We start from the raw sequence: 19,049 nt of genomic DNA, 5'->3' as shown, positions 1-19,049 counted from the left end.
TTGGAATCTGGCACAGCCGCGTCCAATTCATGACTGCCTTCACTCCCTGGCTACTTAACCTCTCTCAAGTTCGCTTTCCTTCTCTGTAAATGGGGCTAATTCCAGCTCCCCGTTGAACTGTTCTGTGAATCAAATGAGACAACGTGAGGGATCAATAAATGCTTGTCATGTGTCTGGGGTGGACAGTGAGCTCTAGAAGACCTCTCCTCATCCTGTCTCCACACAGAGCTACCCCATCATACTACGCGCCACCTCCTTCTCCTGGTCTTCAAAACCTTCAACAACCTCCGTTAACACACACTTCCAAAGTGAGACCACTTTGCTCTCAGCCTTCTGAATTCACCCCTTATCTGTTATATTAAGTAGAACTCTAGTTCCAAACCATAAAAACCAAATCATAATAGCTTAAAACATATGGGAGTGTGTTATGGAGATAAAGTGGACAACGATGGGGAATGGGAAAGGTGTCCAGAATTAAGCAGCATTTTCTCTCCATTTCTGCTTTTCCCCATACATCTGCTTCATTGTCCTCTCATTTTGACTTTTTTTCTGCCTTCCAGAATATGACCATTGTTACTGGAGTCTACTCATTAAATGATCCGATAGAAAAACTGGATCACTCTTCCCCAACCATTTTCAAATACCTGGGAATGGAATGCTGATTGGTCAAGTTAGTGTCGGGTGCTCTCTCATCAATTATAACCAGAGGAGTGGGATCTCTTTGAACTAAAGTGCCTGCCAAGAGAGAGATGCTGATAGATGGCTATAACACACTTCATTTTCCAATGTATCTAGATTAAAACAAGACTCAGTCAAATCTTGACCAGTGCTCCTCAAATTCTAATGTGCATTCAAATCACCTGGAAATCTTGTTAAACTGCAGATTCTGATACATCTGAGCTGGGGCCTGACATTAGGCATTCCTACCTAGCTCCCAGGTGATGCTGCTACCAGTGACCTCTGAGATATTTTGAGCTGCAAGACACCACACTGTGAGCTCCATGAAGATGAGGATTTCATTCCGTTCATGACTCCATCCTCAGTGCCCATCAAGTGCTTGGCACAGGCTCTGAACACAGGATTTATTGAAGTTCCTTGCATAAAATCTTACCCTTCTCACAGATAAATCCTGAAAGGAAGCCTTTTCCTCTAAGGTGTTTTCAAAGGTTCTTTCTCTTATACCCCCAAATAACCACAAGGAGAGGGGGGAAAAGGGCAGAATTTTTTTGCTACTTTGAGATTATTACTTAAATGTCCTCTGATGAAAACACTTCAAGATTCATGCTTTCCCTTTATCCCTTCAGGATCTCCTGACTTCCCAGGTGGTCCCCTCATTCACCAAAGCCTTTAGCATCTAACAGCCTTCTTTTCGCCTTGCCAAGCTATCATGATCATGGGTGACTCCCAAGGCCACATATACTTGTATTTTCCAGACTCCTTACCTCCGGTGACCTTCATCCTCACACCACTTCAGCAATCTACCACCATGTTCATAACCCATACTTTATCATCTACTGGACCTGCTCCACCTTTGAAGTATTATAGTCCCAAATCTTATTTCCTATTTTACCAATTCTTCTATTTTAGCCAGATCTCCAGTCTCAGCTGTTCCATATTCTTAAAAGCTGTGAGCTCCCCTCTGCCTTCACTCCCTTTCCAGCTGGTCTAAACCCCAAGAAATCTGAACTTCAATCTATGGAAACAACCAAGATGCCCTTCAGTAGGTTAGCGGATTAAAAAACTGTGGTACATCCAGACAACGGACTAGAAATCAGTGCTAAAAAAAAAAAAGCTATCAAGCCATGAAAAGAACTGGAAGAAGCTTAAATGCATATTACTAAGTGAAAGAAGCTAATCTGAAAAGCCTACGTACTGTATGATTCCAAGTCCATGAAATTCTGGAAAAGGCAAACCTATGGGGACAATAAAAAGATAACTGGTTACGAGGGTGGGGGGTAAGCGGGAATGGAGAAATGAACAGGCAGAGTGCAGAAGGTAAGATTTCTAGGGCAGTGAAAATACTCTGTATATTATAGGGATGGATATATGTCATACATTTGCCCAAACCCAAAGAATACACACCAAGAGTGAACCCTAGGGCTTTGGGCGATTATGATGTGTCAATGTAGGATCATCTCTGGTAAAAACATACCATTCTGGTGAGTGATATTGATAATGGGGGGAGGGGGAACTATGCATGTGTGGGAGCAGCAGGTATATGGGAAATCCCATGGGTGGGAGTAAATTGGAGGAACCACTGAGAAAAATACTGCAACGTCTAGTGAAATTTAAAATTCTTTTTTTTTAAGATTCTATTTATTTGAGAGAGAGAGAGAATGAGAGATAGAGAGCACGAGAGGGAAGAGGGTCAGAGGGAGAAGCAGACTCCCTGCTGAGCAGGGAGCCCGATGCGGGACTCGATCCCGGGACTCCAGGATCATGACCTGAGCCGAAGGCAGTCGCTTAACCAACTGAGCCACCCAGGCGCCCGAAATTTAAAATTCTTAATCTCCCTCTCAGGATTTCCACTTCTAGTTATGTAATCCAGAGAGGCCTTCCTACACGTCCTATGTCTCATCCAATGAGACACGTGTGATAACCATTGCAGCATTGTTTGTAATAGCAAAATACTGGGAATTTAAATGTATGCCAGTGCACCAACAATAGAATGCATAAATTAGGGTATTTGTAAAATGCAGTAACTACCATTCAATATTTATAATAAATGAGTATGAGGGATTATTAAAAACACAATGTTGAACCAAAAAAAGCAAACTGCAAATTGTTCCATAGTATGACAACACACATATAAAGACTAACAACCTGTAAAACTAGGGATAGGTTAAATGGGTGATGGGGATTAAGGAGTGCACTTGTGATGAGCACCAAGTGATGTATGGAAGTGCTGAATCACTATCCTATACCCCTGAAACTAATATAACATGCTGTTAACTGGAATTAAAAACTTAAAACAAAAAACCCTGTAAAACAATCCTTTTCAATGCTTATGTACACACACATATGTAGTGGAAGCATAAAACATGAACAGCAAATTCAACAATGAATTCTTGACAAAGCTTATCTCTGGGAGAGAAGTAGGGGAATGGGATCAGGGAGTTCACAGGAGCCCCAACTGTATCTACCACAGATTTCCTTAAAAAAATAACTCTGGGGCAAAGATGGTTAAAGGTTTGATGAAATTAGTTTTTTCGGCCGGAACCGCCATCTTCCAGTAATTCGCCAAAATGACCAACACAAAGGGAAAGAGGAGCGGTACCCACTATATGTTCTCTAGACCTTTTAGAAAACATGGAGTTGTTCCTTTGGCCACATATATGCGAATCTATAAGAAAGGTGATATTGTGGACATCAAGGGAAGGGGCACTGTTCAAAAAGGAATGCCCCACAAATGTTACCATGGCAAAACTGGAAGAGTCTACAATGTTACTCAGCACGCTGTTGGCATTGTTGTAAGCAAACAAGTTAAGGGCAAGATTCTTGCCAAGAGAATTAATGTACGCATTGAGCATATTAAACACTCAAAGAGCCGAGACAGCTTCCTGAAGCGTGTGAAGGAAAATGATCAGAAAAAGAAGGAAGCCAAAGAAAAAGGTACCTGGGTTCAACTGAAGCGCCAGCCTGCCCCACCCAGAGAAGCACACTTTGTGAGAACTAATGGAAAGGAGCCTGAACTGCTGGAACCCATTCCCTATGAATTCATGGCATGATTAAAATGTAAAGAAAATAGAAGACCTCAAGACTGTAAAAAAAAAAAAAAAGATTTGATCAAATTAAGTATATGACATGAGGACAGAGTGGGTATCTGCACGTTTATTACATTGATTCTATTATTTGTGTGATTGAAGCCATACACAAATCGTTCAAATTTGAATACATGATAAAAAGCAATGGCTAAAAAGGGTTTTGGAAACATAAGTTCACAGTCTTGCCGTATCAACCTATAGATTATTCATTGCAATGGAGAGGTGTGTCAAGCACTACCTTAATTAAGTGAGCAAGCTTACAATAATGGGACAAACTGATATGTACCTCCTGATACGATATGCTGAAGGCATATCACCCATAGAATTGTAATATTCTTGCCAAAACTGTTTAACCTGAATTAAGAAACAAAAACTGTGGGACCTTTTCCAAAATAGCTTAAAAGTGTCAGGTTAAACAGCTTCTCCCCTGAAAAGGGAGGGGAACTGCTTCTGAATGAAGGGAACATGACAGAACTAAATGTAATGTGTGATTCTTGGTTTAATTCTGGGTAAAAAAATAAAAGTTCTAGAAGTACATTTGGGGGGGCAATTGAAATTTGAATACAGACTGAATATTAGACAATTATTTATTGCATGTTATTAGCAAATGTCAAGTGCAATGGTATTATGATTTGGAAGGAAATACTTGCTGAAATATTATGGATAAAGGCTCACAATGTCTACAACCTACTTTCAGACAGTTAAGGGAAAAAAAGATAAAGCAAATGTGCAAAATGTTAACAGTTGGTGAAGCTAGGTTAAAGTATACAGGTTCACTGTACTTTTCTTTCAACTCTTATGAAGAGTTAACATTTTTCAAATTAACTTGGGAAAACAGACAAATATTTAGAAGAGACTCAATTGTGTTTGAACAGCTTTTATAGCTTAGATAAAGTTCAGACTTATATACTCATGCAACACTATTTTATGAAGACTGCAGTAATAAAGAAGGTACTCACCTCTTTTTTTCTAATCCCACCAAACAGATTAACTCAGTAAAAACAATGCTTTAAGATCCTACGCTTATTTAGCAGTTTTTAGGACTAGATGAACCTTCCCTTTAAATGCTAAACCTTTTTAAAATGAAAGTTCTACAACATTTGATCCCGTTTGCTTTGCTGCAGAGCACAACAGCCCCTCTCCACACCCCAGGTAACCATGCTGAGTCAGGCAGTGTGTCCTCTGCAGCCCCCAAGGCTGTTAGCTTCTCCTTCCGACTTTATTATACAAATCGCATTCTTGGTCAGCCTTCTAAGCAGCACACCTGCAGCTGCAATCCTTCCTGCCTTCCCTCCCCACACGTTCTCCAGTGTCCAACTTCCGATCCAGCCTGCTGGGAGTTTTGGAAGAAATGATGGGAAAACAAGAAAACAAAGTTTAGTAAATTTAAAAATCTTCATTTTCAATTTAGCTTCACACTCCCAAGGTCTACAGAATGCTTTGATTCTGTGCCCCAGGCTCCTTTCTGAGGCTCCTGCCTGTGTTCGGATGTCCAGAGGCCTGACTGGAGTGGGTGGGGGTGGGGGAGAGCTACAGTCGCTACTCCATGGTGTACCCACTTATTCACACATTCACACTCCCCTAAGACTTCTATTTATTAGCAGGATGCTTTTCAGCTAAAGACTAATGTTTCTAAGTGGTGGGCAGTAAATTAACTTCAAAATGTAACAATGACAAAGCACTTTTAAAAAGATGCTAAAAAGGGCGCCTGGGTGGCTCAGATGGTTAAGCGTCTGCCTTCGGCTTAGGTCATGATCCCAGGGTCCTGGGATCAAGTCCTGCATCGGGCTCCCTGCTCCTTGGGAGCCTGCTTCTCCCTCTGCCTCTCTCTCTCTCTCCCCCCCTCTGTCTCTCATGAATAAATATATAAAATCTTTTTTAAAAAAATAAAAAATAAATAAAAAGATGCTAAAAAGCCATGGAAATGATATAAAAATTTTTTAAAGAGCAACACTACATAACTAAGTACAACTTTTCTGCTACTGCATGAGTCAAGACTCTCTTTCTGCAGTCTCTCCTATATATTAGGCTGAAATAACTGGTGGCTGGAAAGGGAAAAATGGACTTTGAGATGATGCAGTCACTTGAACGTTAAGTACAACTGGGCAAGAAGTAGAGTGGTGATTGTATACGTTCTTTTGCCCTAAACGTAGCCATCATATTAATTACATGAGAAATATCAGCAGGTGATTAGTTTGGGAAATTTCACAATCATTTCTAAGGAACAAATGCAAATTATTATACTATCATTTACATGCAGAAAAGAAAAAAACAATTTTAGGAAAGAGATGGCTTCATTTCTTGGGATTTTTCTGTAATACATTCATAGTACTGAGCACACTATTCCGTTCAAGAACATAGCTATATAGTTCGTTGCCCACTCCACCCCGTGGAGTAACCCTGAGTATCACAGAAGCGGACTGTAGACAACAAAGGGGTAAAACAGTAGAGTTTTCAGACTATGCCTTCAATGTAACATTCAGAATTGTATCCCTAGGGGAAAACCACCACTGTGGAAATTTTATTTGTTGGAGTCCCATTAATGTTGATCATTTTCTAGGTAAAAGTTCAAAAGACTAACCACACGTTTGTTTTGTTTCTTTTTTTAAAAAGTATTTATTTTTTTTACTAGTGAGGTTGGAACCAGGCAAAGAAATTTACAGAAAAGATGTCCATATATAAAGAAAGAAATAGCAAAATATTTTTTGGTCATAATTTAGAAACAAACTAATCTATAAAAAGGGGACAGTTCTCCCCAGTTCATCTCTTCCCTAGAAGAGCATGAGCACAGGCTCTCAGTTCCTGGATATTCTCAGCAGTCCTCGGATACGTCTGACAAGAGCTTGTATGAAACTATAGCGAGATCGAACTTTTGAGTATAATCCTTCAATGTCCAGAAGTTTCTTTTGTAATGATTCTCCAAAAGCATTGATGGCGTCAGTCTGAAGCTAGAGGTAACACAGATGACATGTCATTATTAAAATTACAGTCTCAAATATTTTTTTATTCTATGTCTTCCAATTTAAAATACCTCTGAATTTTTGTAATGTGGTCCTTTCTCATGTAGCAAAGTAACTAAACATTCACATTTCCATGCTAGAATTTATTGGTATAGAATTGTTTTTCCCTCTTTCCTGTCTGTATAAAAGTGTAAAATCTTAAATAGCAACAACTAGAGATGCTGCTGTTGATATATGGGCATATACACAAAAACATTTCCCGAAGGGCAATACAAGAAACTGTTAGGAGTGGATGTCTTTGGGGAAAAGAAACAAAGGGTAAGTTGGAAAGAAGCTTTTACTTTTATTTGATTTTTCAATTAAAAAAAAAATTTGCATGCGTTTATTTTCAAAATATATAAGGAGAGGAAAGGAACCTGGTATACATTTTAGAATTCATGTAATTTAGAATGCATATGTAGTTTTGGATGGATTCTATTGGTACTATACTGAAACACTAAAATTAAGTGTAAAATTAGATGACTCTACCTGCCTTCAGTTTTGCAGTAAAATCAAAGCACAGAGTGAGAAGATTATTTATTAACCTGCATTTCTTCTAACTATAACAGAGCAGTCTAATGAAACAGAAATAGTCATTAATTCAACACATATTTATCAAACATCTTCTGGAAGAACTATTCTTTGGCTAATTCTGCCCATGGCCTCACTAAAATATTGGCTTCCCTAAACAAGCCTAGCCAAAACACGAATTACTATTATGAAGTCACTTAAAGGGCAGATGTAGTCAGGGCTAGGATGAGAGCACGTTATGTATGACGTCTGGTTAAGTATAGTCTGGGGGATGCTCCTTCCTGGATAAAGCCCAACCTTCAGCTTCAAGAAAGGCAGTGACCAAGAGGGATTAGGGAAAAGCAGAGGCTTTAACAAACCAGGGCTAGGGACACTCAGATGCCTAGCAGCAGATCTAGTTATAATTCCATTTATCTAACATCACGTACCCTGCTAACTGCTTTGTTCCCAAGACTCCTATTAGGTTCGTGTGAGGTTTTTACGTTAGTTGTTTTTGGAATGCTCTTCTTCTGTTCCAATATTACTGGTCAAGAGGTTCTTAATACATAATACTGTATCATATTATAGTCTCCGGCAATGGAATTTTTAATGGCTGCTCACAATCTCTCCATTAAATTATTTTCTGAAAAATTAAGTGCTAAGTGACATTTTGTGCCTAAGAAGTCCACAAAGTTAATCTAAAGAAATTGGGAGTTTCTGGATCACAATACCTACTAATGACTGAACTCTCACTATGTTCCTTCCAGGCACTACTGCCCTAGAAGCCTCACATATGAAACCTCATTTCATTCTGACAAAACTCCTTGAGCCTGAACTATCGTTCCCATTTCTTCGGTGAGGAAATGGAGGATCGAAAGTAAGTCGTTCAAAGTCCCAGAGCTGTTAGGCAGCCAGGTCAGAATCAAAATCAGGTCTTTGCACACAATCCTGAAAATCATCATCATACTAACATACTAGGCTTTTCCTTTTTCCTTTCAAAAAAGAAAAAGAGTATGAGAATAGACCCTCACCTGGTCTATGTCATGTTGGCTCACTCCAGTCAGTCCACTTCTAAAATCCAGGTTGGTTTCTGGAGTGAAGGAATCTGGCAATAAAAGACACAAACAAACCAGCTTTACAAGTATGTATCTATCATACGGTGGAAGAACCTGAAGACCAGGGGACTCTGGAGCTGGCCAGCCCTTAACTGCAAGAAGCTAAAGAGCGGAGTCTAAGATGTTCTTATGCTCCACACAGTCTCCCATGAATAGAAGTAAACTACAAGAAACAGCTATGTCTAATAACTAAGTAGCTCTAGATTGCCCAATCCACTCTTAGTAACTCAGAAACACAAAAAATAAATAAAAGTGTAACTAGTTTTTCAAGGCACTGCAATCTATAGGTATGTATGGTTCGCTAATTTTCAGAATAAAGTTTACCTTGTAGTCTTCTGCTTTTAAATAAGGTTCTGGAGGCAAACAAGGAATCCTGAGAATCCGTGGGCGTGCAGTGTAGCAAGTAGTACTCCAGATGGCGCCAAAGAATAAATAGGCAGGTCTCTATGATAACTACGAGAGCTCGGACTAAAGGAAAACAATCTCATCAAACCAGTTTCCTAGGAGGAAAACAAAGGAGAGACCACACTACCTCCGTGATGTACCCACAGCCTCGGTCTAATAGCGAGGGGAAAGGTTCCACTGAAGGTGTCCCCCCACAAAGAAGGTGTGTTGAGAAGAAGGAGGTGGGGACCGGGGGGTGCTGTGTCCCTGCCTCCTGTCCAGACAGTGACTGTATACGTTATCAGGATTACTAACTAAATCTAAAAGATAAGAAAAAAAATTTTAGTTTGGAAACAGATCAGGCATTTTACTGGAAAAAAAGTTATGTCCCTTTTCATACAGTTTTGATGCCCAAATAATGACAATCAACAAACAGTTCCTACATTTAAAGATTCTCTTAAAGGTCACCATTCAAGTTCCCACTGTGGTTTCCATTAAGGATACAAGAACAAAGAGAAAGGAGTTTGGCTCGATTGTTGATCAACTTCACCAAACGCCGTCTTGCTAGAACATATTTCTGGGCAGTGGAGATTTTCTCAACACCAACAGGCATCACAGACTGGCACAACTGAGGACCAGAAACAAACACAGTATTAGCGATGACATAAACTCTAACAGAAACTTCATGGAAATCTACAGAGAGGGTCACTATGATAGGCACTGCGAAAAACATTCAAAGAAGTTTTAAACACCCTTGCAGACAAGAGTTATTATCTAGTTAGGGAGCCGGTAACAAAAAACTGAGAGCCAAAGTAGTCGAATTCACAAATGAAGATTCATCTGCAGCTTTCTGGAAAAGGTCTTATCTCTGAAACAGACGTTTCCAATCTGCTGAGGGGCCGACCAACCCTCAATTTCCTGTCAAACTAAAACAAAACACAACAGAAGGTTTTTCAAGTCATAGGTTTAACAGTGCCATGGAGAATTTCTGTAACAGCCATCATGTATCTTCTGAAGGAAATGTAAAGTAGATTTCTACAGCAGAAACTAAAATAGGCTCATCAACCCAGAACTCCCTTCATCACACCTCTGCTCGGCAAAAGCACAGTGGGCCAACTCAAAATTCAGCTGCTGGCTTTGGCAGAAGGCACCCTGAAGTGGGGCTGGGAGAGCACCACGTCCTCGACGGGAAGGCTGCATCCCTCTTGCAAGTACTGGTGTCGCCCATAAGCTACCCATGATGGGGAAGGGCTGCCAGAGGTAAACCGCCCAATCTCAGGGATTACCTGGACTCCATCAGTTACTCCTATCTTGGGACTTGCTAGCTGTGTGGCTTTGGGTAAGTTATCCAAACTTATAGGACCTCCATTTCCTCATCTGAGAAAACAGGCGTAGCAACAACATCTGCCTCATGTACTGAGACAGAACTTGTAGCTCAGGGCCGGGCACATTGTCACCACCCACTACACGTTCTCTGTGATTACTGGAAGAGTGGCAAGAGGGAGTTTTGACTACTCTGAAGAGTGACATGGAGTTTTTCAGGACAGTTGGTGCAAACGAGGAATGGCAACATGGTTCCACATCCAAGCCGCCGCAGGCCACCAGGAAGCTTCAGCATGGACCAAGGGAGCCCTGGTGTCATTCAGCTGTGCCAAATGGGAAAGGCAGCTACTGAGGAAGCAAGCCTAGCAACTCAACATCGTTAGCTACAATAAACAGCAGCAAGTGATTCTGGGTCACTGAGAGCCATCCCATTTGTCTGAAAAATTCACCCAACAGATACTGAAGATGCTGAAGGCACAGAGACATCTTAACTTAAGGGATCATTTCTATTGAATTAGCCTCTGCAATTGAAGCCCAAGTTTCTCAGCACAGATTTTAGAGTATAAATTACCAAAACTCTTCTTTGAAAGCCAGCTGCCATTCTCCTGAAGGGCAGGCGGTGTCAACAGGTGCCACTACCCTGTCTTCCATGCAAGAGTTCCCCTGCTTACCAGGCGTGCCGCTCCAGAGGGGGACTCTTCTTCAAGCCACACAGAGCAATCATTTCAAGCCCTTTCATCTCACTGCATACATCAACTTTACTCACAGGTCGGACACCAGTACTGTGACCCTTATTAGGAAAAGCAATGGCTTCTCAAATATCTCCACAGCTCATTATAAAATTCATACCTCTTTGATCTCATCTGGTGGAAGCTGCTCTACATTCTGTAGCTTGTTGACACTCCTTCGATGGCTGTCGTAGTAGCTGAAGAAATCATTAGCACTCTGTTTCAACAGGTAGACAATGATGCCCAAACCAGGCAGGCGCCAATATGGAATCACTGGAGCTTGAGTATCTAAAGTTGATAATAAAAAACAATATTCCACTTATAAGACCTGTTTTAAACAAGGGATGCCCAGGATTTGAAGGGCATGTAAACTATTATTAAAACCAACCCAAATTACTTCTGAATACTTCTGACAGTTCAGAGGAGTAGAGTGGAACTACTGTGATCAGTAATGTGCATAGAGCTAGAGCCCTAAAGAATAAGGAAATTTGGCTGGTGGACACTGATAGAACTCCCCCTTTACTGGGGAAGACCTCTTTGAGAAATCTATCATAAACCTTTGCATCCAGCTCCCCCCTACCCCGACACACACAAGCCATACACACAAGTCTGGAGGTTCCTGAGCCCAGGTTAAGAATTCCTGCCTCACCCTACAGCTCTCATTATATGGATTCATTTCTTGTCTGCACCTTTCTGGTTGCTGAATTCCCAGCTCAAAGTCATTCTCCCAAGAGAAGGAGAACACTGAGACAGTCAAAAAATATAATTAAATTTAAACTTCAACAACTCTCTTACCACCATTAGTCCCTTTGGGTAGGAAAACAAAATGATCTACCTTTTACTCAACTAGCTTCTGATGAAGGTGCAAAGGAACCATGAGAAGTTGGGAAAGTCATTCACGAAGGGAAGAACTGGAAGGACGGGTGCAAATAGAACAATTTCCTCTTACAACTGAGGAATTCCTTGAGAAATACCTTAGTAATTTCAAGTTCAATTTGGAGATAATCTTTGTTTAATGGCTCTAACTGCCAAGAATACTGCAGGAGAGATGTGCATTTGCTTCCTTCCCCACTATCTCCCTTAACTTTGCTTCAAAGTCAAATTTCATAGGTCTTCATGAGGAGAGGAAGAGAGATAACAGTTCCTTGTCAGTGGATGTTGCCACCAACCAGGACATACTAGACTCATCTGAGTTGCCAGGTTTCCCCTTCCAGTCTTCAGTGAAGATGTGACAGTCTCTACGATACAGAGCCTTCTCCTAGTGAAATTAGGGACCTGGTGCCCAGGCAACATTTAGATGATACCTACTCTGGTAGGAACACATCCAGAAAGAGAATGGTCTAGTGCTGAGAGGAGTATTGCAAAGCCTATCAGGCTTTCTCCTATGCTGATGTGCTCATATCTAGAAAATAGTAAGGTGTGCAGAAGCTACCAGACTTAGACATCAGATAAGGACGGCTCACGACAAACCTGACTACAGAAACAGAGTCTGCAGGAGAGAGTGTGAGGTCTAGGCAGTAGAAATGCTAAAGGAGAGGGCCCTGAACCACAAGCAATAGCACATATACTAAACAGTAACAGTGAAGACCAGCAAGAATGAAAATAATTACAGGTCACACTTAGCCAGTGCTAAGTGCCAGACACTGTTCTAAAGCACTTCACATTGAGTAATCCTTACAATAATTCACTAGAAAAGAGCTTGTTGTTACCCCCATTTTACAGCTGAGGAGGCTGAGGCACAAAGAGGCTAAGTAGTTTTTCTGAAGTCATATCAATAGTCGCTTACAGAACTGGGACTCGAATCTAGGCAGTTCATGATCAGTCTGTGTTCTTCACTGCTACGTTAAACTATCCCTCTACAACTGAATGTTCCTGAACCTACCACACACATACCCACTCCTTGTCTACAACTGGCAAAGATAAGTATGCTGATTAAATCTTTAAAAAGTCTGAGGAAAAATAAAGACCAATATATAACACTTCATAAAGTTCATCATCAAGTATTAAAGATCTAAGAATGACCTGGTATGTGAAAGACTGGCTCAAAGTGAGAAGAAACCAAATGAAATTTTAATAATTACTAGTGATACATTATTAGCATATGATTAATGTTTTTGAAGAATAAATGACAAAACCACAATTTCATTTGAAAATGTTATGAACAGGTTAAATTCGTTTTATTTTATTTTTTAAGATTTTATTTATTTATTTGACAGAGAGACACAGTGAGAGAGGGAACACAAGCAGAGGGAGTAGAAGGAGAAGCAGGCTTCCTGCAGAGCAGGGAGCCTGATGCGGAGCTCGATCCCAGAACCCTGGGATCATGACCTGAACCGAAGGCAGATGCTTAACCAATGAGCCACCCAGGTGCCCCTAAATTTGTTTTAAAATGTTAGATTCAAGGTAGAAAAAAGGGGCCCCCTTGGACACTTTATAATGAAGTTACACAAACAGAAACAAATAGTTCTCAGCACCATTTACATGAGACAGTGGTTATATGCTGTTAAGCTAATATATTTTTCATAACATCATTCTATTAAATAATTTATGTGATTAAGTAATTTTCAGGGAAAATAAGATCTTGAAGAAGATGAAACTGTGACAAAATGATTTTCAGAAACCTCACACAAAAAGCTTCTGGAAATCAGCAGCAGTACATTGCATTACCAAGCACCACTAAGATCACAATGGGCTTTGTCTTCTGAGTGTCCCACACTAAAGTGTGGTCTTCTGAATGTCCCACATTAAAGCTTGATAACAGCTTTAATCAACCCATAGCCCTCACATTCCAGATCTTACCTACTATGTCCCTAGGAAGTCACAGACTATGTCAGCCTACTTAGCATCTACATTTTACTTTGCTGTGGTATAGAAATTTGGAGCTATACTACAAGACCCAATTTAGACACTGCATTCAGCTTAACATGATTTCACACATTAACCATCTGTTATATTTGTACATTTTTCACCCAGCTAGCTTACTCACGAATCTTAGAGCCTTTCTTTGGGGTCTCCAATACTATTCAAAACCATACTCTCCCCCCAAAGCTCTTCTAAATTTATCCTCAGAATATCTTGAGGTTCTCTGTCCTCTCAAGCTCTCTAGCCTACCCACGGAAATGATGACAGTACCTCCTACTGATCCTTCCTAAAGTCATTTACAAATTTTCCCACTAATCACACATAAAGAAAAAAACTGCATCTCTCTGGAGCCAACTAGAGCTTGTCTTAATCACACAGCAGCTTAATCCTCAAATACAGAAAGAAAGGAGCTCACCTTGCCGGGGTCCATCTCTATTAATGGTTTCTGACAGGCTAGGGGTAAAGAGACATACAGCATGCTGAAATGTGGGGGAGCTCTGTAACATGAGTGACTGGCAATATTCCATGACATTGGCACAGATCTACAATGGAAGAATAACAGTAACAAAAATGTCAGTTCCCCAAATGCCCAAGTGTCACGGAATTCCAGATTTGAAGAACAAAGTTACTTATCAATTTGTAAAATTACAACAAAGTTATAAATCAAATTGCAAAATCACTCCCATCTGCTATTTTAATCACATCCTTCCAAAAACACACAAATGTTCAAGAACAGATACACAATGCCCACTCCTCTTACCTGCTGCATGGCCAGTTCGAGTTCATCTTTCTTGCTCACTCTATCTCCCTCCACATTATCATCTTGAAATTTAAACTGACGCAGTCTGTCAGAGCCCCCAAAGCGGCTTAGTAGTCCTAAACACTGACGCTGAGAAAGAGAAAGATACTTTGTTCATATCTAATTGGGTATGTCTAAAATTAGTGACCTCTCCTTGAGGGATATAAAAAAGAAAAACTCACTGGGGAGTGGAATCACTCTTTAAAGAGTCTGATTTCTTACTTCCAACTGAAACAAATGAAGTTATTAGCCCTATTAAAATTCACCTTTTTTGCAAATGCCAATTGCTTGGCAGTCAACTCACTAAAAGAACACCATATTTGTTTTTAGCAATTAATCCCCATTACATTGTAAGCATTAGCCAAAGAATATTCTGTATCACACCAAGTAATTCCTGGGTAGATACCCATTAAATAAACACAAGTTCATAAACAATGAGAAGCAAAATGGGATGGCAAATAGACAACACTTTGTCATAAGCACATCCATGATAATTTTGTCTAAGATGGCTCAAATTTAAAGGCTGTTTCTCCTAGGGCCACTTCTGGGGACTCCATAAAGGGGGTGGGAAGACACAAAATGAAAATGTCATCTGCTTGAAATGTTGGTACTTTTCACCTGACATTACAATTTTTCCTAAGGTTCTTGGAAGGAAAGGACGAGCTTTTCACAACTGGCAATATATCTAGTGGTTGAAATTAGAGATGCGGGTTCCACTAGGAGGTACCTGACCTGCTTTGTAACCTATAACAGGTTATTTAACCTCCACAAGCCTCAACGTTCACATTCCTAGGGTGCAAATAGCGATTCCTACTCTACGGGATTGTGGTCAGGATTATTTGAGACAATGAATGAATCATATTTACATTTGTATACAGTGCTCTGCACATAATCAGTGGACAATAAACATGTACTTTAAAAACTGGTATCTCTTTAAAAAAAAAAAATAAAATAAAAAAATAAAAACTGGTATCTCACACACACACCTACATACACATACAGACATACCCAGGTATAATATATAATAACTTATGTAAACTGATGTTAGTTTAAGTAGTAAGACTGGATAGGGCAAAACATATTAAAAAGACAATATAAACTTAGTTTGCCAAAATAGTTATATCTATTTTTAAAATGTTACCTGTTTGCTACCCTTACAGACAAAACAGATGCACTACCACATTTCTAGAGGTCACCTATGAAAGATCCTTCAAAAATATCTTTTTCTCCCTAACAACAAAAAAAATTAGAAGACAAAGAAAGAGAGAGGGAAATAAAGGCAGAGTATTTGGGTTTTACTGGTGAGAGTGCAACCCTTTCCGGAGTTTGATAATGACTCCACATGTTCTGTGTGTGCACCCTTGGATCCAGTGAGATCAGTTAGGTTTATCTAATCTATAGCTCAAAAATCTGTACACAAAAATGCTGATAGCAGCAGTTTTCTTTTGGAAACCTGAAAAAACAGTTCACAAAAAGAGGACTGGTTAAGAAAATTACTGTATCAAAAACAATGAAATATAAATTTTAATATATAAATACAATTATTCTGAAGCCAATCAAAAGTGAAGCTGTTCAGATCAAAGCAGGCCAGGAGGCTCCCAGAAAGACTAATAAATATTTAGTTGACAAGCTATCTAATACGTTTGGATATATTAAAAGATTACACAACTGGAAGAGAGCTTGGGAATAATTTAGAAGTAAGTACATAAAAACCAAGCAAATAGGGGCGCCTGAGCAGCTCAGTTGGTTAAGCATCTGCCTTTGGCTCAGGTCATAATCCCAGGGTCCTGGGATCGAGCCCCACGTCGGGCTCCCTGGTCGGTGGGAAGCCTGCTTCTGCATTTCCCCTCCTTGTGCCTGCTTGTTCTCTCTCTCTCTCTCTCTCCCCTGTGTCAAATAAAATAAAATAAAATCTTAAAAAAAAAATTTTTTTTTTAAAAAAGCCAAGCAAGTAAAAAAAAGAAAACAACCACTCACTTTAGGGAAAACATAACGTTGCACCTAGAAGTAACCTATCACTCATTCTTAATCATAAATAACATGTGATCTAATCAAAATTATGATATAATTATGTTGCGTTTCAGTGGGGAGGGAGGCAGTGTTGTGAGAAATGTCCATATTGTACGGTGGAAGAAAAGGAGAAAAGAGATCTAAGGTCTCATCCTCCTCAATGGAAAATCAACAGGTGATTCCTAAAATTTGAAAATAAGCATATTATTTAGATATACTAAAAAATCAATTAAAAACCATCAAGAGGGTTTGCCCAGGGGTGCCTGGGTGGCTCAGATGGTTAAGTGTCTGCCTTCAGCTCAGGTCATGATCTCCAGGTCCTAGGATCGAGCCCCGAGCCCCACGTTGGCCTCCCTGCTCAGCAGGGAGTCTGCTTCTCCCTCTTCCTCTGCCACTTCCCACTGCTCCTGCTCTCTCTCTCTCTTCTCTCTCTATCTCTCTGTCTCAAATGAATAAATTAAAAAATTCTTTAAAAAAGAAAAAAAAAAGAGGTTTTGCCCAAATCCAGGAAGCAGAACAGGGAGAATGGATGAAAGGACTGTTATATTTTGCTGTCAAGTCTTACAGGAGCTACTCTTTAAAGAAATAAGAATCAGTTACCTGGAATCTTCCAATATGTCCCTGTAGCTCCATTAGAGATCCTTCATTTACATCAACATCAAGTTCATTTAATATACCTAAAAAATTTGGAATGCTTTTAAATACAGTTTTATAATCAACAAAATAAAAACATTAAAAAACCAGGAAGAGTGGTTCTAGCATTTTATATTCCTTATGTATAAGAACAGACACAGACTTGCCATGACGGAGCTTTGGGAAATACAACTTCACAAAGATTGTAAGTTCACCACTTGTTCATTTATATGCAACCTAAATCTAGACTGAATTCATAATTTTAAAAGGTACTTTTTAAAGGTTTTGACATAAACCTACTTTTTATTTATAACCATAAAAGTTAAAATTTTCTAAACTCAGCAGTAAATTACTTTCTCATGAAAGAGTTTAGGATATAAAACACTTCTAATGAAATACATTTCTTTTTTCATTTAACTCTCCTAGGTACTGTATCATTTGATTTTTTTTCTTCTCCCTTAAGCAAAATACAGTTTGCACATACACAAAAAAGTTCCCATTCAACTTCTGTTTAGACTTACTACAAAATTCTTAAAGTGATCAACCTCTCATAGTATCAGGAAAAAAAACCCTTTATTTCTATCAAGTCCTCCAAGCAAACCCACTGGTTTCTTCTTTGTTCCATGGCTGTCGTCATGCTGAGGATGCACCTGCACCTGTCTCAGTCACCCTAACTTTCTGTTTGCACAATCCTTTTAATTCAGTCCTTACTCCCAAGCATATACTCCAGAGCATGTAACCCAGAACCTTATTCTTTGCTCCTCATAATGACAAGACCTTCTCTTTCTAGATTTCTCAGCCCATGACCTCACACAAACCTACAGAAAACACTCCTATCATTTGGTACATGCTGCTTGCTATACCTCACCTGTACCTCCTACTCTACCCCTTCCCATCTCCACCTCTTCTGGGAGTCTGCTCCCAGAATCACCTTCTTTTCCAGCTTACCAAAATCTACCCTGCCACAGAAGATTCTTCCTCACTTTTTGAAAATATGTTCAGGTCTCCCTTGTACTCCAAAACAAAACAAAAACAAGCAAAAATCTGGTTAATATCAAATTCTTGAAATATTTTTTCCACATTCGCTGCTTGCAATTTTAAGCCCTTCTTTCCCATCCTACCCCTTGAAAGCTGGATCACGTATCTAATACTGTCATGGAATTCAGGTCTTTTCCTCTTTGCCCTCAAACTTCCTGATCTCTGCAACATGTATGGCTATGCCCCAGTTCTTTTCTTCCACCGGCTGCCTCTGTTTAAAAAGACTACTTGGGGCGCCTGGCTGGCTCAGTCAGTGAAGCGTGGAACTCCTGATCTCGGGGCTGAGTTCGAGCCCCACACTAGGTATAGAGATTACTTAAAAATAAAATCTTTAAAAAAAAAAAAAAGGCTAGCAATTCTCAGTTTCTGTAAGACCCTTCTGCTAAGTGTCAATTGAGTCCTCTGTGTACCACCTGTATCGCTCTCAACTCCAAAACACTCTCCAGAATATTTTTGATTTATAGAAAAAAATTAACCTGCTGGTCAGTATTTGAGGATGTAGGACATACCCAGTAAAAGGCTAGGCAATAAAGGGGACACAGTTATAAATGGCCTTATAACTTAATGGTAGCATTTAAGACAAAAAAATATATACAAGAATATATACAAAACATGGAAGAATTTGTATTTGGAAGAATACAAAACAATATGTCATCAAGGGCTACACTGTGCAGAGTAGGGTTGATAGGAATTAAAACTGTTAAGAGTTTAAAAAAATTGGGGAGGGTATTCGGTATTATCTCCCCCCCGCCAAAATTTAAATATATATATTTTCAGACCAAGCACTGTCAGGAATTTATCAAGCCTACCAGCTCAAATCTACAAAAGCACTTATGTACACACACACACACACACACACACACACACACACACACACACACACA

The 19,049-nt window shown here is 39.7% G+C and overlaps 1 protein-coding gene across 1 annotated transcript in view; it reads right to left on the bottom strand.

Annotated features, from left to right (window-relative positions):
• Nucleotides 1-6,365: 6,365 nt before the first annotated feature.
• NUP205 (nucleoporin 205) overlaps nt 6,366-19,049 on the bottom strand; it is a 78,823-nt gene continuing 66,139 nt past the window's right edge. The window contains exons 36-43 of the mRNA XM_025854804.2: nt 17,095-17,171; nt 14,446-14,574; nt 14,101-14,227; nt 10,945-11,111; nt 9,277-9,400; nt 8,713-8,841; nt 8,305-8,378; nt 6,366-6,712 (exon numbers count right to left, since the gene is read on the bottom strand). Of these exons, the coding sequence (XP_025710589.1) occupies nt 6,560-6,712; nt 8,305-8,378; nt 8,713-8,841; nt 9,277-9,400; nt 10,945-11,111; nt 14,101-14,227; nt 14,446-14,574; nt 17,095-17,171 (980 nt within the window). The 3' untranslated portion in view covers nt 6,366-6,559. The remainder of the gene's footprint in view (nt 6,713-8,304; nt 8,379-8,712; nt 8,842-9,276; nt 9,401-10,944; nt 11,112-14,100; nt 14,228-14,445; nt 14,575-17,094; nt 17,172-19,049) is intronic.

The sequence above is a fragment of the Callorhinus ursinus genome, unplaced genomic scaffold, assembly GCF_003265705.2.
Source record: "Callorhinus ursinus isolate GAN/ISIS: 27379988/994484 unplaced genomic scaffold, GSC_fseal_2.0 scaffold12, whole genome shotgun sequence".
NCBI lineage: Eukaryota > Metazoa > Chordata > Mammalia > Carnivora > Otariidae > Callorhinus > Callorhinus ursinus.
The sequence above is the reverse complement of the archived record's forward strand: the minus strand, read 5'-3'. Positions and strand labels throughout refer to the sequence as shown.